This window comes from Capra hircus, chromosome 12 (assembly GCF_001704415.2).
Source record: "Capra hircus breed San Clemente chromosome 12, ASM170441v1, whole genome shotgun sequence".
NCBI classification, from domain to species: domain Eukaryota; kingdom Metazoa; phylum Chordata; class Mammalia; order Artiodactyla; family Bovidae; genus Capra; species Capra hircus.
The window spans coordinates 19,963,012-19,984,672 of NC_030819.1; the positions used below are offsets into that span (position 1 = coordinate 19,963,012).

A 21,661-nucleotide genomic window follows, 5' to 3' on the forward strand; every position below is an offset into this window, starting at 1 on the left:
ATAAAAGAATCATGTATCAAAACACATCAAGAATTTTAAAAATTAACTGTGCTTTCACTAATAAAGTATGACAATATAGCTATGAATTCATGAATTTTAAGCTAACTGATCCTATTTAATAAAGCTAACTGAGCCTTCTGAGCTGTCTTGCAATCATACTAAATATTGAGTGTTCCTCATTCAGTATGTTTAGAATTTTTCCTATTATAATTTAGTTATTTGTAACCATATCACTGTGTTCTTTTGAGATGCACAGGGTAAATTAATTTGCTTTCATAAACAGACCCATCCTGAATAAGATTCCTCTCCTTAAACTATGCAATTTCAAATGTCCTTTTTATTTCTCACCCTCAACAAATAAAACTGTCTAATGTTCCAAGTGGTAAAATCCTCACTTAAATAGAGATTTAATAATCACATTAGAATGGAACTTCCTTTTGATACAATATCTCAATTCAGTTCTGAAGAGAAAATTAAGAGAAACAAAAACTCAGAAAATAATTTAAATTATATTTTGTTTCCAACATTAAAAATCTAGGATATCTAAAAATTCTCCTTTCCCCACCTTTAGATCAAAATCACGTATGACATTAAAAATATTTTACACTTACTAAGACCTAACACAGTCTCTATTATCCCTGATACACACTTATGCATGCAGCCCATCCCCTTAATTGGCATATTCTTAAATGAGAAGCTTGGCTAATTGGAATGCTTGCTGTAGAACAGATGGGGCACTGGTGTTGAGACTCTGCCTTAATTTACTGTCCTGGGGTTTTCCTAATTACCCACTTAATTGGCACAGCCACACCGCTTTGAAATAATAATGTACAGCTAATTATCACCGATTTAAGCTTGCTAATAGCTTATTCTTACCAGCTAACTTCAAGAAATCAAGCAGAGAGCAGGAACTGCCACAGCAAAAGCACTCTGCCCGGGCTGGTTTAGATAGTTATATGAGTGTGATGTTCTTTACAGCTGTGTTGACTTGGTTTCTGCCCAAGTAAAGCTAAATAGTGATGCTTTGCTAGATGTTTAAAGGAGTAGTAGGTTTTCCTTACCTTTGTCAACTTTCAGAGACCTCCAGAACTGGTATGTATCAATCATTTCAAGTCTCCGATTAGCTCATTACTTGCACACTATGTACATGGGGAAAATTGGGTAGCCTAAATAAGTATTGGGGTGGCCAAAAAGTTCATTCAGGTTTGGAAACACCCAAATGAATTTTGATCAACAAAATACATCTCCAAAATGTGACTAAAAAAAAAAAATAATAATGATAAACTATAGTTCAGTTCCTCTTTTTCCAGACTCCATCAACAAGCTTAGCACAACCCTTAGATCCAGGGACAGAATTTAATAAGTAAATTTCCTTCTTCAAATGTTACAAACAGAACAAGAAGGCAGTGCTTCTAACAGAAAGGTTGTGTAGGAATTCAGAGGAAGAAGAGGAAGGAATAAAAGAAAAAAGTTAGGAACTCAGGAACATAGAGAGTAATATCAATATTTAGGATAGGTGATGATACTTTGTTGTTGTTGTTCACTTACTAAGTCATATCCAACTAGTTGTGACCCCATGGACTTCAGCACTTGAGGCTTCCCAGTCCTTCACTATTTCCCTTAGTTTGCTTAAACTCATGTTCATTGAGTCAGTGATGCCACCCAATCATTTTATTCTCTGTTGTCCTCTTCTCCTCCTGCCTTCAATCTTTCCCAGCATCAGGGTTTTTTCAAATGAGTCAGTTCTTTGCATCACATGGCCAAAGTATTGGAACTTCAGCTTCAGCATCAGTCATTTCAATGAATACTCAGGATTGATTTCCTTTAGGATTGACTGGTTTCATCTCCTTGCTGCCCAAGGAACTCTCAAGAGTCTTCAACAACACAGTTTGAAAGCATCAATTCTTTGGTGCTCAACCTTCTTTATGGTCCAATTCTTGGACTACTGGAAAAGCCATAGCTTTGACTATATGGACCTTTGTTAGCAAACTGATGTCTCTGCTTTTGAATATGCTATCTACTTTTGTCATACCTTTTCTCCCAAGGAGCAAACTTTGCCTTTTAATTTTGTGACTGCAGTCACCATGAGAGAGTCATTTCCTAGGCAGGGGTCCCCAAGGAGAGAGGGGTCTGGAATTATCAAGGAGGAAGAAAGGATAAATTTTGTTTCCTCTACATTCCTTAGGATTATATAACAATGTATCCTGCCTGAGGACAGTCTCTGGATTAAACCTTCTGGCTAATCCTGTTATCTTAAAATGTAAATTATGGGAGTAGGTCTGGTGAGGTCTTTACAACCTCCAGACATTCTTTGGATTCATTGGAGAGTATATAACTCCATTGCTAACACTAGCAAGTGGGTACTCTTTCTACCTCCTTGTGATGTCTATGTCAGAAGCCTTCTCTATCTCCTTTATACTTTAATAAAACTTTATTACACAAAAGCTCTGAGCGATCAAGCCTCATCTCTGGCCCCAGATTGAATTCTCCTCCAGAGGCCAAGAATCCCAGCATCTTTGCATGGTTCAGCAACAACCTTTCAACCATCCACAGTGATTTTGGAGCCCAAGAAAATAAAGTCTGTCACTTCTGCCTTAGTTCACACTTATTCTGCATTTTGGCCATTCTGCATTGCAGAAAATGAAGAAAAACTAAAGAGCCTCTTGATGAAGGTGAAAGAAGAGAATGAAAAAACTGGCTTAGAATTCAACATTCAAAAAATGAAAATCATGGCATCTGGTCCCATCACTTCATGGCAAAAAGATGGAGAAAATGGAAACAGTGATAGACTTTATTTTCTTGGGCTCTGAGATCACTGCAGATGGTAACTGCAGCCACGAAATTAAGATGCTTGCTCCTTGGAAGAAAAGCTATGAGCAACCTAGACAACATATTCAAAACCAGAGACATTACATTGCTGACAAAGGTCCATATAGTCAAAGCTATAGCTTTTACAGTAGTCCTGTATGGATATGAGAGTTGGACTATAGAGACGTCTTAATGCCAAAGAACTGATGCTTTTGAACTGTGTTGTTGGAGAAGACTCTTGAGAGCACCTTGGACTGCAAGGAGATCCAACCAGTCAATCCTAAAGGAAATCAACTCTGAATATTCATTGGAAGGACTGATGCTCAAGTTGAGGCTCCAATACTTTGGCCACCTGATGATAAGAGCTGACTCACTGAAAAAGACCATGATCCTGGGAAAGATTGAAGGCAGGAGGACAAGGGGATGACATAGGATGAGATAGTTTGATGGCATCACAGACTCAATGGCCATGAGTTTGAACGAACTCTTGGACATAACGAAGAACAGAAAAACCTGGTGTGCTGCAGTCCATGGAGTCACAAAGAGTTGGACACAGATGAGCGACTGAACAACAACATTCCACATGTATTTTAGGAACTTTTTCAGATGTGTCTAGGTCAGATCTCCTAGAGGCAGCATCTGAGAAAGGGATGTGGATGCAGGAGATCTATTGAGGGACTATTCTTAAGAGAAGGGCAATAGCAGTTAAGCAGTGATGTCGGTTCAGCTTCAGCCAGATCCCACAAGGAGAGCTCCACCATGAATTTCACCACATATTTGTTCCCACCACCTTGAGCAAAGGCAAGCCTTGTATCTCCCTGTGTACATTAGTCATTGCCTGCAAGGTGTCACCAAGGGGGTGAGGAAGGTGAGAGTTTACACCCTCATCTAGGTGGGTGAAGTGGTATAACAGCCACTCTTCAGGACAATTCCCAGTAATTTTTCCTTCCTGCCTCTGTGTAGTCCCCTTCCACACTGATAAAACTGACCTGTAGAATCTTTCAGTTCAGTTCAGTCACTCAGTCATCTACAACTCTTTGCAACCCCATGAATCGCAGCACGCCAGGCCTCCCTGTCCATCACCATTCCCAGAGATTACTCAAACTCATGTCCATCAAGTCAGTGATGCCATCTAGCCATCTCATCCTCTGTCATCCCCGTCTCCTCTTGCCTCCAATCTCTCCCAGCATCAGAGACTTTTCCAATGAGTCAACTCTTTGCATGAGGTGACCAAAGTACTGGAGTTTCAGCTTTAGCATCATTACTTCCAATGAACACCCAGGACAGATCTCCTTTAGGATGGACTGGTTGGGTCTCCTTGAAGTCCAAGGGACTCTCAAGAGTCTTCTCCAACACCACGGTTCAAAAGCATCAATTCTTCGGTGCTCAGCTTTCTTCACAGTCCAACTCTCACATCCATACATGACCACTGGAAAAACCATAGCCTTGACTAGATGCACCCTTGTTGGCAAAGTAATATCTCTGATTTTAATATACTATCTAGGTTGGTCATAACTTTCCTTTCAAGGAGTAAGCATCTTTTAATTTCATGGCTGCAGTCACCATCTGTAGTGATTTTGGAGCCCCCAAAAATAAAGTCGAACACTGTTTCCACTGTTTCACCATCTATTTCCCATGAAGTGATGGGACCAGATGCCATGATCTTCGTTTTCTGAATGTTGAGCTTTAAACCAACTTTTTCACTCTCCACTTTCACTTTCATCAAGGGGCCTTTTAGTTCCTCTTCACTTTCTGCCATAAGGGTGGTGTCATCTGCATATCTGCGGTTCTTGATATTTCTCCCGGCAATCTTGATTCCAGCTTGTGCTTCTTCCAGCCCAGCGTTTCTCATGATGTACTCTGCATGTAAGTTCAATAAGCAGGGTGACAGTATACAGCCTTGACGTACTCCTTTTCCTATTTGGAACCAGTCTGTTGTTCCATGTCCAGTTCTAACTGTTGCTTCCTGACCTGCATACAGGTTTCTCAAGAGGCAGGTCAGGTGGTCTGGTATGCCCATCTCTTGAAGAATTTTCCACAGTTTATTGTGATCCACACAGTCAAAGGCTTTGGCATAGTCAATAAAGCAGAAATAGATGTTTTTCTGGAACTTTCATGCTTTTTCCATGATCCAGTGGATGTTGGCAATTTGATCTCTGGTTCCTCTTCTTTTCTAAAACCAGCTTGAACATCTGGGAGTTCACAGTTCACATATTGCTGAAGCCTGGCTTGGAGAATTTTGACCACTGCTTTACTAGCGTGTGAGATGAGTGCAATTGTGTGGTAGTTTGAGCATTCTTTGGCATTGCCTTTCTTTGGCATGAGAATGAAAACTGACCTTTTCCAGTCCTGTGGCCACTGCTGAGTTTTCCAAATTTGCTGGCATATTGAGTGCAGCACTTTCACAGCATCATCTTTCAGGATTTGAAATAGCTCAACTGGAATTCCATCACCTCCACTAGCTTTGTTCATAGTGATGGTTTCTAAGGGCCACTTGACTTCACATTCCAGGATGTCTGGCTCTAGGTGAGTGATCAGAGCATCATGATTATCTGGGTTGTGAAGATCCTTTTCGTACAGTTCTTCTGTGTATTCTTGCCACCTCTTCTTAGTATCTTCTGCTTCTGTTAGGTACAGACCATTTCTGTCCTTTATTGAGCCCATTTTTGCATGAGATGCTCCCTTGGTATCTCTAATTTTCCTGAAGAGATCTCTAGTCTTTCCCATTCTGTTGTTTCCTCTATTTCTTTGCATTGATCACTGAGGAAGGCTTTCTTATCTCTTCTTGCTATTCTTTGGAACTCTGCATTCAGATGCTTATATTTGTTCTTTTCTCCTTTGGTTTTCGCATCTCTTCTTTTCACAGCTATCTGTAAGGCCTCCCCAGGCAGTCATTTTGCCTTTTTGCATTTCTTTTCCATGGGGATGGTCTTGATCCCTGTCTCCTGTACAATGTCATGAACTTCATTCCATAGTTCATCAGGCACTCTATCTATCAGATTGAGGCCCTTAAATCTATTTCTCACTTCCACTGTATAATCATAAGGGATTTGATTTAGGTAATACCTGAATGGTCTAGCAGTTTTCCCTACTTTCTTCAATTTAAGTCTGAATTTGACAATAAGGATTTCATGATCTGAGTCACAGTCAGCTCCCAGTCTTGTTTTTGTTGACTGTATAGTGCTTCTCCATGTTTGGCTATAAAGAATACAATCAACCTGATTTCGGTGTTGACCATCTGGTGATGTCCATGTGTAGAGTCTTCTCTTGTGTTGTTGGAAGAGGGTGTTTGCTATGTCCAGTGCATTCTCTTGGCAAAACTCTATTAGCCTTTGCCCTGCTTCATTCTGTACTCCAAGGCCAAATTTGCCTGTTATTCCAGGTGTTTCTAGACTTCCTACTTTTGCATTCCAGTCCTCTATAATGAAAAGGACATATTTTTGGGTGTTAGTTCTAAGAGGTTTTGTTGGTCTTCATAGAACCATTCAAATTCAGCTTTTTGAGCATTACTGGTTGGGGCATAGGCTTGGATTACTGTGATATTGAGTGGTTTGCCTTAGAAACAAACAGAGATCATTCTGTCATTTTTGAGATTGCATCCAAGTACTGCATTTCGGACTCTTTTGTTAACCATGATGGCTACTCCATTTCTTCTAAGGGATTCCTGCCCACAGCAGTAGATACAATGGTAACTGAGTTAAATTCACCCAGTCCAATACATTTAAGTTCAGTGATTCCTAGAATGTGGACATTCACTCTTGCCATCTCCTGTTTGACCACTTCCAATTTGCCTTGATTCATGGACCTGACATTCCAGGTTCCTATGCTATATTGCTCTTTACAGCATTGAACCTTGCTTCTATCACCAGTCACAACCACAGCTGGGTATTGTTTTTGCTTTGGCTCCATCCCTTCATTCTTTCTGGAGTTATTTCTCCACTGATCTCCAGTAGCATGTTGGGCACCTAACGACCTGGGGAGTTCCTCTTTCAGTATCCTATCATTTGCCTTTTCATACTGTTCATGGGGTTCTCAAGACAAGAATACTGAAGTGGTTGGCCATTCCCTTCTCCAGTGGACCACATTCTGTCAGACCTCTCCACCAGGACCCGCCCCTCTTGGGTGGCCCCACACGACATGGCTTAGTTTCATTGAGTTAGACAATGCTGTCATCTGTATGATCAGATTGACTAGTTTTCTGTGATTATGGTTTCAGTGTGTCTGCCCTCTGATGCCCTCTCGCAACACCTTACTTGGGTTTCTCTTACCTTGGACGTAGAACCTTTAGAATATTGCAAAAATGGCCATGTGGGACTTGGAGGTTATATCATAAAAGACTCAGCAGCTTCTGCCTTACTTTCTCTTAGATTGTTTGCACTGAGGGAAACCAGCCACAACATGGTGAGAAAACTGAAAACTGAAAGTGGTTCTGTGCAGAAGTCACTGTGACAAAAAACCAAGTCCTTGGGCTTCCCTAGTAGCTCAGTGGTAAAGAATTGTCCTGCCAATGCAGAAGACACAGGTTCGCTCCCTGGTCCAGGATGATTCCACATGCTGTGAAACAATTAAGTCCATGTAGCACCACTATTGAGCCCGTAGCTCTAGATCCTGTGCTCCTCAACAAGAGAAGTCACTGCAATGAGAAGTCCTTGCACGACCAGAGAGTACGCTTCCCATAGCTAGAGAAAAGTCTGTTCAACAATGAAGACTCAGCACAGCCTAAAATAAATAAATACATTCAAAAAAAATGAAGCCTCCTGCCAACAGCCATGTGTAAGTGAGCTCTCCTGGGAGATAATCACTCCAGTCCCACTCAAGCCTTCAGACTGACTGCAGCCCCAGTTGACTTCTTGAAAGCAATCTCCAGAGACCCTGAGCCAAAATCCCAGTTAAGCAGCTCCCAAATTGTTGACCCACAGAAAGTTACATAATAAATGCTTATGTTGCTTTAAGCCACTAATTTTGGAATGATTTGTTAGGTAGCATGACATAACCAATAAAGAAGGCTCATATGTGTTGAGGGAAATGCCCCAGATAATAAGGCAGCTGTGCATTATCAGCAGCCAGGACTCAGTGGCCAGGAAGCAGGTAAAATGACCAAGCAAAGGGACGCGAGCAGGGCATCAGCAACATTCATGGCCTTAGTTACCTTTCATGTTAGATGTTTCCATCAAACCCTTTATGCTACTTAATGGAGTACCATGTCATAAATGTAATCATGGCTTGGACATTTACAGTTTTAAAAATGTAGCCGGCAAAAACTTGAAGTTCTAGACCTAGTGAAAATATTCTTGAAAAATGAAGGTAGGTTCAAACAACAGCTGAGAGAATTCATCACTAGTAATAAGCAATGAGAGATGAGTACTCAGGCTAAAGCAAACTAATTCAGGATGAACCCATAGAACTAAAAAAAAACAAAAAACAAAAAAACAAAAAAACACCAGAAAGAATATGTGAGTAATTACAGGTAAATATTGACTACTTAGGGCTTCCCTGGTAGCTCAGAGGGTAAAGAATATGACTGTAATGCAGGAGACCCCAGTTCAATTCCTGGATTGGAAAGATCCCCTGGAGAAGGGATAGGCCACCCACTCCAATATTCTTGGGCTTCCCTGGTGGCTCAGATGGTAAAGAATCCACCTGCAGTGTGGGAGACCTGGGTTCAATTCCTGGGTTGGGAAGATGCCCTGGAGAAGGGAACAGCTATCCACTCCAGTATTCTGGCCTGGAGAATCCACATGGACAGAGTCAGTGGGCTACAGTCCATGTGTACACAAAGAGTCAGACATGACTGAGTGACTAAGCACAGCACAACATTGACCAGTCAAAGACAAAACAACAAAAGGTCTTGGTGGGTTGTTAAAATGTTGGTAGAAATAAAATTTGTTGACAAAAATGGCACAAATCCTAGTAAGAGAGTAAATGTTAGTTGCTCAGTCGTGCCCAGCTTTTTGCGACCCCACTGACTGCAGCCTACCAGGCTTCTCTGTCCATGAGATTTTCCAGGCAAGGATACTGGAGTGGGATGCTATTTCCTTCTCCAGGGGATCTTCCCAACCCAGGGGTCGAACCCAGGTCTCCTGCACTGCAGGCAGATTCTTTACCAACTGAGCTACAAGGGAAGCCACAGTAAGAGAGTAATGGAGTGAAACTGCTCTGAGGTGCTTAGATTGTTCAATGAGTAGTAAAACTTTTCATTTAAAGTAGAAGGTAAAAATTAAAAGTACATACTGTGACTCCTGTGACAATCATTAAAAGAAGAATAAAGAAACAAATCTAAAAAGCTATAAAGACAAAAAATAATAAATACCAGCTAAACTCAAAAGAAAACAAGAGAAACCAACACAATATTGTAAAGCAATTATCCTCCATTTAAAAATAAAAGAATTAGCTGATTATACAGAGTGAAGTAAGCCAGAAAGAAAAACACCAATACAGTATACTAACACATATATATGGAATTTAGAAAGATGGCAATGATGACCCTGTATGCGAGACAGCAATAGAGACACAGATGTGTAGAGTGGACTTTTGGACTCTGAGGGAGAGGGAGAGGGTGGGATGATTTGGGAGAATGGCATTGAAACATGTATACTATCATGTAAGAAATGAATCGCCTGTCTATGTCCGATGCAGGATACAGGATGCTTGGGGCTGGTGCATGGGGATGACCTAGAGAGATGTTGGGGAGGGAGGTGGGAGGGGGGTTCATGTTTGGGAACACATGTACACCCGTGGTGGATTCATGTCAATGTATGGCAAAACCAATACAGTATTGTAAAGTAAAGTTAAAAAAAAAAAAAATATATATATATATATATAGTGTATCTCCACTCAAAAAATAAATAAATAAATAAATAAAAATAAAAGAATTTTTAAAGAGAGAAATAACCAAGACAAGAAGGTACATGTTTACAAAAAAAAAAAAAAAAGAGGAAAGAAACAAAGAATAAAGAAACACATAGTGTAAAGGGAAAACAGATAAAAAGATGATAGCCTTAAACCCAACTATTACTTCAGTATATTACATGTCAATGTAAAATGCTATAGAACCAACCTAATACTGAGTCATTTATGTCAAGAACAAAACAGAGATGGTCAAGGCAGATGTATAAAGGAAACTTAACCTAACCTTACAGGAACTGACAGCTCTTTTCATGAACTGGCAGAGGACACCAGTCAATCCCTCAAACACCAAGTCTTTTTATGTCGCCTCTAAACTTCCTGCTCCCCTAATTCAGTTACCCTAATCCAAATAAGAAAGAAGACCAGTAGGCAACCAATTAGCTGAAACAAATAAATAATCTCCATATTTATCCATAAAATCCTCTAGTCTGTTAGCAACTCAGAACTCACTGCTCCTATAGCCTTGAGTTTCCAGTTTTGCAGGAGGCAATTCTTGCAATAAACTCAACTTTCTGCCTTTTTTTCTTAATTCAGTACAGAGTTTGGTTTTTGACACCATGGACTAAATGTGCTAAGTCACTTCAGTCAGGGCCAACTCTGTGCAACCCCATGGACTGTAGCCAGCCAGAGTCCTCTGTCCATGGGTTTCTCCAGGCAAGAATACTGGAATGGGTTGCCATGCCCTTCTCCATGGGATCTTCCCCACTCAATCACTCATGGGTGATTGAACCCGTGGCTCCTACATCTTCTGCACTGGCAGTCAGATTCCTTACAACTAGCACTGCCTGGGAAGCCGAAGGCCACAAGGGCCAATCTGCAAACCTGAGGCCTGATGGCAGCCTGTCACCTGGGGGCAGGGGATGCTGAGAACTTGCCTGTAGGAGGCTGGAGAGCCATTGGTCAAGATCTCACAGGGCCTATCAAGCCTTGGCCAAAACATCCCACTTAAAAAACAAAAACTTAATCATTGTTTAATAAATACTGTTGGCTACCTCACCTCAAAGAGATCAAATTAGTTATGTAAAAAATGGTTATACAAATATAACCTCAAAAAATTGTTTGAATAATGGAAAATATATAAATTAAACTCTTACTGTGCCACAAAGACCTCAAAATATACATGTTTTAAGTCCTGTGCCATAAATCTACCATAATTTTAAACAACGGAATTTTATTACAAGATGTGCCAATAAAGAAACTAAATCTAAATTATAACAATGTAATTTTAAAAGACTATGACTTATTTAGGGCTTCTCTTGTGGCTCAGCAGTTAAGAATATGGCTGCAGTGCAGGAGCCGCAGGAAACACGGCTTTAGTCCCTGGGTTGGGAAGATCCCCTAGAGGAGGGCATGGCAACTACTCCAGTATTCTTGCCTGTAGATTTCCAAGGACAGAGGAGCCTGGTGGGCTACAGTCCATGGGGTCGCAAAGCATCAGACACAACTGAGGTGACTTAGCAGCAACAACAGCATGACTTCTTTATACATAAAAACAGTTTAAAGTTTTAGTAAATACAAGAGTATTTATTTTCATTTACATGGTAAGACAGTGTCAAAGACCCTGCTGCATTTTACAAACTACATCAGATATAAGCAAGTTTCCCAGGGAAACCTCCTAAGAAGGTGGACTCTAGTGTATATGAGTTTCACCAGGTACAGCAAGCCTTTTGCCAGAATGGCTGTACCAGGGCACCATATGATGACCCACAGAGACAACCCAGTCCATGAACAGATTGACCATTAGAAATGGAGTACGAAAAGGTAGCCATATACAGCATTATAAACATATCTTTGACTGAATCAATCTTTGTATTCAATATAACTTTCATCAAAACTCAAGATTAGAAAATATATTTGAAAAAGTAAATTCCACAAACATCTAAGAAAATTTTGTAAAAGAATAAATAAGAGAGCTTATAAGATTAACAAAATCTTTAAGAGCAAAAGAAAAAATAGAAAATAAAAAAGGAAACAACAATTTCATAGAGAGCTTAAAACAGGTCAGTGTATCTATCTTTGGGAACTTTGAATGAGTCTGAATCTTTTTTAAAAATTAGCGAGAAAAGGAAAATGATAGATTATTTTAGAGCATCCCTTGAAATCTGCCTTAGAATTGAAAACTTAAGTTGGAACTTTACATCGTATATGGCATATATAAAGATGTAGTCTCTACATATATTAATGTGAGAAACAAAACTATAGTGCTAGCATGAAAAACAGAATATATATTTTTCAATTGATGCAGGAAAGACATTTTTATATAAGAAAACATATTTTATAAACTTAAGAATTTTTAACAAAGATCACTTTAGACTAAATTACCCATAAACTCATTTTTTTTACATTTAACTGAAATATCATCTTAGATAGAACATGTTTTCACAGTTTAAAACTAATACACGACATACAGAACATAAAAAGAAACTCCTATAAATGGATAAATTAAATTTTCAAAGAAATCTTGTAGGAATTTGAAACTATAGGAAATGATTAAAATTTTAAAGCTATATTAGTTTGTATTAATTAACTTATATAATTAAACTTGTTAACATATAAGCAGTAAGAAACTAGATCACCCATGAAATAGGAGTGGGATGTGAATTAATAAAAAAAGACAGTACAAGAAAAAAAATCCTTGGAAATTAAAAATAAAAAATGTCACTTTATTTAACATAAAAAAATGGCCATCCTAACCCTCATCTCAGCTTCCACATACCTTCACTATAGTGATAGTAAGGCTGGGTTCTCCTGAGAAGATCCCTGCACAAGTCCAACTTTTAAATAGCATAAATCTTCCTTCATGTCTTCCCTTAAGGGACCTGTGGCCTTTTTGCTTCCCAGGAATATATACTGGCTCTCAGTCAACTATAATCCTAAAGACCTAGAATGCCATTCTACTCTCTCCATCTGACTGGGGCTTACAGAGGTCAAGGGAGTTTAAATTTTAGGTTCACATTGGGCCAAGTGAGTACACAGAAGTTTGTCTATTTCACACTTCCGAATATGTTTTTAGAAGACACACAGTCCCCATACTGGTTCCTCAACTTATGGGGCAAGGGCCAAACTGAAGTCCCTAAAACTACCTCTTGCACAGAAATAGTAAAACAAAGGACTCTCATACCTGTACTGGTTCTGATACCAATTCCAGCAGAGAATAGTTATAAGAGAGGATACCAATTGGTAGAGAGGAAGCAGGGGACTCCACAGCAGCAGGGTGTCTGAAAATCCACCTCAATTCTGACACTATATACTCAGAAATGGCATCAGATTCCACAAGTTAATAGTTCAGTCACACAAGATGGTGCCCCCTACCATCACACACATACACACACACTTCAGATGGCAGTCTCAAGTCCAGGTTGTCACTTGTACTTCTGATCAACTGGATAAATCACATGTTCCATGACCTCCTCTCCTCTTGGATTTGATTAATTTTCTAGAGCAGCTCACAAAACTCCAAGAAATGTTTTACTTACTAGGTCAGCAGTTTATTATAAAAGGATATGGCTCCAGAACAGCCAGAAGGAAGAGCTACATAGGGCAAGGTACTGGAGAGTGGAATATACAGCTTCTATTCACTCTCTCCTGGCAGGCCACTCACCCAGCAGTTCCAGGTATTCACCAGCCAGGATGCTCTCCGAAGCACCTTCTTCGGGGTTTTACAGAGGCTTCATTATGCAGCTGTGAGTGATTAACTCATTGGACACTGGCAATTGAGTCAACCCCATGACCCCTTCCCCCTCACCAGAGGCTGGAAAGTGAGACTTAAAAGTTTGAACCTTCAGCAATTTCCCTGCTCCGTCCAGTGGCTAAGATTCTGTACTTCCACTGCAGAGGGTGTGGGTTCTATCCCTGCTCAGGGACTAAAATCCCACATGCTACTCAGCCAAAAAAAATAAAAAAGAGAGAGAGAGCTTTGTGTTTTAAAAGTTCCAACCTTCCAATCACATGTTGACTTTCCAGATAACCAGCCCCCATACTTAGGTCGGGTCCAAAAGTCACCTCATTACGATAACAAAAAACACCATTCTGCTCTCATCACTTAGGAAGATCCAAACATTTTAGTAATTCTATGTCACAAATGGTGTCAAAGAACAAATATAAATTTCTTACCTTATATCACACTATCACAATATGCTTAGGGAATTGCTCAGTTTAGGGTCATTAAGCCAGGAAAAGTGTAATAATGGTGATCCTAACACCTCACCATTGACTTCACTTGCTCGGCCAGTCTGTGCACACAGGGTGGCCATGGACAAAGGTCGGATTATCATAACCAGAGTCAGACAGTGACTCCAATTACATACTTCTTTGCATGTGTTGTCTGCTAGAGCAAATCAAAACAGGTCCTGCCACCTGCTATCCAGCTAATGATTTGACAAATGCTCTCCTCTCCTTACCAATTAGTAAGGACAATTAGAAACATTTCACTTTCAGCTGGCAAGAACAGTCACTATTAGACCTCAAGGCAATTCTCCCACTCCATGACAGACAAGAGCCACAATCATCCGGACATCCTACAGGACACCAAGCTGATAATCAAATATTGATCACATTATCCTAGATAACTTAGTAGACAAGTGAATGACTCTGGTGGGGAAAATATTGACATTTTGAGTGCTTGACGATTCAGCAGGGTTTCTAAATGTCTAGTAGTCTAAATCTAATTGGGATATTCTAATTTAAAAGGCAAATCTCTGCATAGATAACCTAGAGCACAGGAAGAAGCACAGAAATTTTTGGATCCCTTTGCATGTTAGAGAAAACATATTACACACATATTACAACATAGCATGCTGCTATAACGCATTTATAAAATATCACCAAGCTGCTCAGACGTTCAGTCCAGACCACTTAGTTCATCTATCCAATGGTAACCGAAGTACTGGTGGCAAATAAACATGTTCTGCAGAGACTCCTGAAAGCCTCATTAGAAAAATCAAAGTATAGACATCAAGAGTTTCGGAGTAAAGTCATTTTTTCTTTTATTGAACACTATTTTTGGTTAGTTGATTGACTGGTCAGTTGGTGGATCTGTCACTCAGTATGTTGGTCAACTGGTTGGTTTACAACTGGACTTTGACAGAAACTGCACATTTTACCATAAGCCAGCAAGTGACTCTGCAACCTGAGATGCCCATGGGGAGCTAAGTGCTATCTGATCTGCCAGGCTATAAGATCAGGCTTGTATTGAAGCAACATAACATCAAGGGGAAGTGATCTACTGGAAATCAAGCTCAAGCAGATGGAAAATGCACAAGATGCCTGGAAGGTAGCCCAGACTCAGGAAGCACCTATTCCTATGCTGCCCCATCTACTTCAATCAAAATTTGTGTCCTCATGGGGAAAGATCAGTTGATGAAAGGTAAATAAAATTCAGGTTGTGAAAGGAAAATCAAAATGGTATTTCCAAGAGAGCTTTCTAAAATGGAGCCAGGAGTCTGCTGAGGAAGTGTGATGTATGCATATTTCAGCCTGGATGGAATCTGACCTTTGACCACATATTGTCTTAATACAGGCACCCAAAATATCTGCCCAATGATACTCATCTCATCCTTACCCTAAGTAACTCATGACAGACTATCCACTTATTGAACCCTAAAATAAAATAGAATTGAATCCTGAAATAGCCCTTAAGGATAAATACTTCCTTTCTTTCATCAGAATCGATCATAATTATTTCCAGACAACTTTAACAACCTTAGTGGCTTTTGTCTTTATAAGCCCCTGATTCTTTGCCCACCTTGAACAGTTTCATCTAAACCTGTGTCTCTGGAATTGCAATTTCTAAGAGCAAAATAAACTCTTTTCTTATTTTCAGCCTTCTGCACTGTTTGGTCTAAAAAGTCTTTCTTACGATAAGAAAGGATAAATAAAAATAAAAATAAAATTCCGGTCTCGTTAATGGATGCTGCTCTCTGCTAAGTCACTCAGTTGTGTCAGACTCCTTGCAACCCAATGAACTACATAGCCCGCCAGGCTCCTCTGTCCACAGGATTCTCCAGGCAAGAATACTGGAGTGGGTTGCCACGTATTCCTCCAAGGGATCTTCCCAACCCAGGGATCAAACCCACTTCTCTTATGTATCTTCCATTGGCAAGAGGGTTCTTTACCACCAGCGCCACCTGGGAAGCCCCTGTTTATGGATAAGTCAGCACAGTATATAAGCCTCAAGCAGAAATATACTATCACAGCAATTAAGTTCCATTCAGGAGTGGCAATAAAAAATGTGTAAAAATCAAATGCTAAGTAGGCTCAAGTGCAGGACCTCTGGTTGTTCAAGAAATTAACCTATGATGAGTTTATGCTTATTCACAGGAAATGGCTAATGGTGACTGACTGGTCAAGAGCATAGGAATAGAGAGTTTGCAAGACTGGTGACATTGAGGTCTACTCAATGACCAGGATAGATTTTTATAAAACTTTCCATTTAGATAAGTCCCCTCACTGCTCTTGAGTCATTTTGTAACATTTCACCTGCATGGTCTTAGTTTGCAAGGGAATAAACCATGTTAAGTATTGGGTTTTGTCTTGGTTTTCCAGCATCAAGGTCATTTTGGTGGTGAAACTGCCATAACCTTTAGGAAGTTAAGATCCTCCTTACATGGGTTTTACTGTAAGAACCACCATGCCCAAAGCATGTGGTGCTGGTGGTTTAGCTGCTAAGTAGTGTTCAACTCTTTGCAGTCCCATGGATTGTAGCCTACCAGACTCCTCTGTCCATGGGATTTCCCAGGCAAGAATACTGGAGTGGGTTGTCATTTCCCTCTCCAGGGGTTATTCTCAATCCAGGGATTGAACCTGTGTCTCCTGCTTGGCAGGTGGGTTCTTTACTACTGAGCCACCTGGAAGCCGAACCAACGCATACCAACTTCTCAAATGAAAGAGATGACTACTGATCACTATAAATGCTTAAACTGAAAAAAGAAAACTACCCCTCCCCCCCAAAAATCATAGCTACTTTACATGCAAACATTGTGCTAACTGTATTGCTATTGCAGCACATAGCCAGCAATAGCTCAGTTCTTTATCCCTTGCTTATAACCCAACTGAGGAGAGGATGAGGAAAGTAACAGCACTATCCCAAAAGGAAAGAAACCCTTTTTAAATTACAGAGAGTAAATCTACGTAAAGTACTGAATTCTCCAAAAGGCATTGTTAGAAATAATTGTTTGAATTAATAAACAAATACATAATTCTGAATTTCAGTTCAATTAAAAACTACTGAGAAACTAATATTTGCCATTGTACTGGGCAATTGAATACCAAAACAAATGTTCCCTTCAGTATTAAATAGTTTTTACTTTAATCACCAATTACTAAAAGGATATTAATGAAGGCTTTAAGAAGTGAAATAATGATGGGCACAGTATAGAAATGTGAGCTACAGAAGCAAGCCACTAAATCAATGCTTATAATTTTGAGTCAACAGATCGCAATTTTCAGTATTCAAGATAAAAGGTATTGACATTATTTTCTTTTAATAGATACCTAGAAATATCAATAACCTCAGATATGCATATGATACTACCCTTATGGCTGAAAGTGAAGAGGAACTAAAAAGCCTCTTGATGAAAGTGAAAGTGGAGAGTGAAAAAGTTGGCTTAAAGCTCAACAATCAGAAAACGAAGATCATGGCATCTGGTCCCACCACTTCATGGCAAATAGATGGGGAAACAGTGGAAACAGTGTCAGACTTTATTTTTGGGGGCTCCAAAATCACTGCAGATGGTGACTGCAGCCATGAAATTAGTGTCAGACTTTATTTTTGGGGGCTCCAAAATCACTGCAGATGGTGACTGCAGCCATGAAATTAAAAGACGCTTACTCCTTGGAAGGAAAGTTATGACCAACCTAGATAGCATATTCAAAAGCAGAGACATTACTTTGCTGACTAAGGTCCGTCTAGTCAAGGCTATGGTTTTTCCTGCGGTCATGTATGGATGTAAGAGTTGGACTGTGAAGAAAGCTGAGCGCCGAAGAATTGATGCTTTTGAACTGTGGTGTTGGAGAAGACTCTTGAGAGTCCCTTGGACTGCAAGGAGATCCAACCAGTCCATTCTGAAGGAGATCAGCCCTGGGATTTCTTTGGAAGGAATGATGCTTAAGCTGAAACTCCAGTACTTTGGCCACCTCATGCAAAGAGTTGACTCATTGGAAAAGACTCTGATGCTGGGAGGGATTGGGGGCAGGAGGAGAAGGGGATGACAGAGGATGCGATGGCTGGATGGCATCACTGACTCGATGAACGTGAATCTGAGTGCACTCCGGGAGTTGGTGATGGACAGGGAGGCCTGGCGTGCTGCGATTCATGGGATCACAAAGAGTAGGACACGACTGAGGGACTGAACCGAACTGAACTGAACATTCAGTAACATTTATCACATCATTTACATAAGCAGTCTTTGTCTTGCATTCTGTCCAATATAGTAATCATTAGTTACATGTAAAACTTTAACTAAAATTAATTGAAATTATGTAACATTAAAAATTCAATCCTCAGTCACACTAGCCAAATTTTTTCCCCCGTGTGGTGAGATCACTTACCTACCATGAGATCTGCCCTCTTTATAAATTCTGAAGTATATAACTCAATATTATTTACCACAAGGAGGGGGAAATAAGGAGTTACTATTCAATGCGCATAGTTTCAATTAAGCAAGATGACTAAGTGTTACGGATTGCTGTACTAACACTGTACACTGGCCACATTTGAAGTGTATCATGATCATATGTCGGAGAAGGCAATGGCACCCCCCTCCAGTACTCTTGCCTGGAAAATCCCATGGATGGAGGAACCTGGTAGGTCTCAGTCCACGGGGTCGCTAAGAGTCAGACACGACTGAGCGACCTCACTTTCATTTTTCACTTTCATGCACTGGAGAAGGAAATGGCAACCCACTCCAGTGTTCTTGCCTGGAGAATCCCAGGGACGGGGGAGCCTGGTGGGCTGCCATCTATGGGGTCGCACAGAGTTGGACATGACTGAAGCGACTTAGAACCAGCAGCAGCATGATCATACGTGTGTAAGGCAGGCCATATTGCATTATAAAAAATATCCCTCATCTTAGATATTTTGGTCTCCTGAATTGAACCTACTTCCTAGTTAATAGAATAGGAGGAAGCACTGAATTTTAAAGGTAATTAATGTTGATCTTTTGTTTCTTCATTAGTGTATTTTGTTCTACTTAATTGAAAACATTCTATTCTGTTGTAAAATTAATGGCTTACTTTCTTTCTCTTTCTGGTTGTAAAACAAATGTCTTACTTTCTTCTGTTGGCAAGTGTCTCTTCACCATTTCTTATAGAGATCTTCATTCCATGCTTCTCTTTGCTTCCATCAAAAGAACAACGGGGGCTTTGTGTGGGTGTTCTGACTGGACGGCCACAAATCTTATTTACCTTTCAAATAGAAAATATTAAAGACAGTTAGAAACCATGCTCCAGTCTTTCCGAGAATGTAATATTTGCTAGAGTTTAAATCAAAGACATGTTGTTACTTACACCACGGTATTAACCTTCAAGACTTACAAAGTTTGCTAATTTTTAAAGTAGAGGGAATCAAATTATCTATATAAAATGGTAATCACAATAAATTACTTCTATACATATTTATACAGTTTGAATGTATGCAAATGCAAAATACATGAATAAAAAAATATATGCAAAATCAGAGAACTGCATTAATAAACTAGCCTGCTAGTATAAATAAAACTATTTAATCAAAGTAGGTATTATTTATGGTTTATATTCATATCATTGACTAATCACATACGTGTACTAAGTTTCTTAATAAAGTAATTCGCTGTTGAACATGTGGTCCAGTTCTATGTGAGTTCTAATGGTAGTTTTCTTCTTAAAATCTTTCTTTGAAAAGGCAATAAATATGCTTATATGAGATTTCATTTTGTAATAGTTGTATATCTTCTTCCTCATTCTAGTTTGCATTCAAGGGAGTTATTCATGGTTTCTTTTAAAAAAATTATTTATAGAACTGAAAATTTTACTTTTTAATATTACTTACTTAACAAAGATCTTCATATAACTTATGAAATTATCACTGAAAATTAAGTAATTAATTGGACACATTATCATGTAAAGCATCAAAAAAGATTCACAAGATACCTTAGACATTCAAAAAGGCACAGTAGTATAGTTAAAAATACATAAAAGCATTGCCTCTGAGTCAAGAGACTTTGGTTCTTATCCTAATATATCCTTCTTAATTGCTGAGATCTTGATAACAGTGACAGACCTTTATAGAACTTGATTCTCTTATACGTAATATGAAGAACTTAGAATAAGTTATTCTAAAGTTCTCTCAAAGTGTAATTTTTTTTAAAAAAAATTTCCATTAATGAGCATTAAAGCAGTTATGCATCATCTCTTTTATTTAAACAATAATTATTTTATTTCAATATGTGCAAAGAACATGTATTATATGTTGTAGGAGATAAAAGATTAGAAATTGAATTTTCCCTAAAAGAGTTGACAATTAGAAGGAAAGTAAAACATCCTCCCATACATCAAAATGCATATGTACCTTAGAAAAGTCCTTGCCTTAACAGGCTCCAGCCCACCCTGCCAATGCAGAAAACCCTGAAAAAAGCCCTTTCCCATGCTTGTTTTGGTTCCAGTCCTCCTGCCAAAGCCAATGGGCACACATGGTCAGCATAGGGACACTCCCAGACAAGACCTTACCTTCAACAGCAGGAGAGGTAATTATTTCACCTAAATTATAGAAACAAACAAGAAAAGCCAAACAAAATGAGAATACAGAGAAATATGTTCCAAATGAAAGCACAAGATAAAACCCCAGAACAAGAACAACAACAAAAACCTCTCATAAAATGGAAACAAGTAATTTACCTAATAGAATGTTTGAAGTTACATTCCTAAAAACGTTCACCAAATTCAGGAGAGGGCTGGAGGAACACAGTGAGAATTTCAACAAAGAAATTGAAAATGTAAAACAAGTATTATATGTAATATACATATATATACATACACACACACAGACACACACACAAACCTCATGGTAAGCAAAAATCTGAAATAGATCAGTTCAGTTCAGTCACTCATTCATATCTAACTTTTTGTGACCCCGTGAATTGCAGCACGCCAAGCCTCCCTGTCCATCACCATCCCCCAGAGTTTACTCAAACTCATGTCCATTGAGTCGGTGATACCATCCAACCAGCTCATCCTCTGCCATCCCCTTCTCCTCCTGGCTTCAATCTTTCCCAGCATCAAGGTCTTTTCAAATGAGTCACTTCTTCACATCAGGTGGACAAAGTATTGGAGTGTCACCTTCAGCACCAGTCCTTCCAATGAATATTCAGGACTAATTTCCTTTAGGATGGACTGGTTGGATCTCCTTGCAGTCCAAGGGACTCTCAAGAGTCTTCTCCAACATTACAGTACAAAAGCAGCAATTCTTCGGTGCTCGGCTTTCTTTATAGTTCAACTCTCACATCCACACATGACTACAGGAAAAACATAGCTTTGACAAGATGGACCTTTGTCTGCAAAGTAATGTCTCTACTTTTTAATATGCTGTCTAGGTTGGTCATTACTTTCCTTGCACAGAGTAAGCATTGTTTAATTTCATGGCTGCAGTCACCATCTGCAGTGATTTTGGAGCCCCCAAAAATAAAGTCTCTCACTGTTTCCCCATCTCTTTGCCATGAAGTGATGGGATTGGATGCCATGATCTTAGTTTCCTGACTGTTGAGTTTTAAGCCAACTTTTTCACTCTCCTCTTTCACTTTCATTAAGAGGCTCTTTAGTTCTTCAATTTCTGCCATAAGGGTGATGTCATCTGCATATCTGAGGTTATTGATACTTCTTCCAGCAATCTTGATCCCAGCTTGTGCTTCTTCAAGCCCAGCGTTTGTCATGAGGTACTCTACATATAAGTTAAATAAGTAGGGTGACGATATACAGA

At 39.4% G+C, this 21,661-nt stretch overlaps 1 protein-coding gene across 2 annotated transcripts in view; it reads right to left on the bottom strand.

The window, feature by feature from the left end:
- Positions 1-21,661, bottom strand: part of GPC5 (glypican 5) — a 1,608,220-nt gene that overhangs the window by 1,224,854 nt on the left and 361,705 nt on the right. For both annotated transcript variants that reach the window (XM_018056453.1, XM_018056455.1), the window contains exon 4: positions 18,983-19,116. In XM_018056453.1, the coding sequence (XP_017911942.1) occupies positions 18,983-19,116 (134 nt within the window). The remainder of the gene's footprint in view (positions 1-18,982; positions 19,117-21,661) is intronic.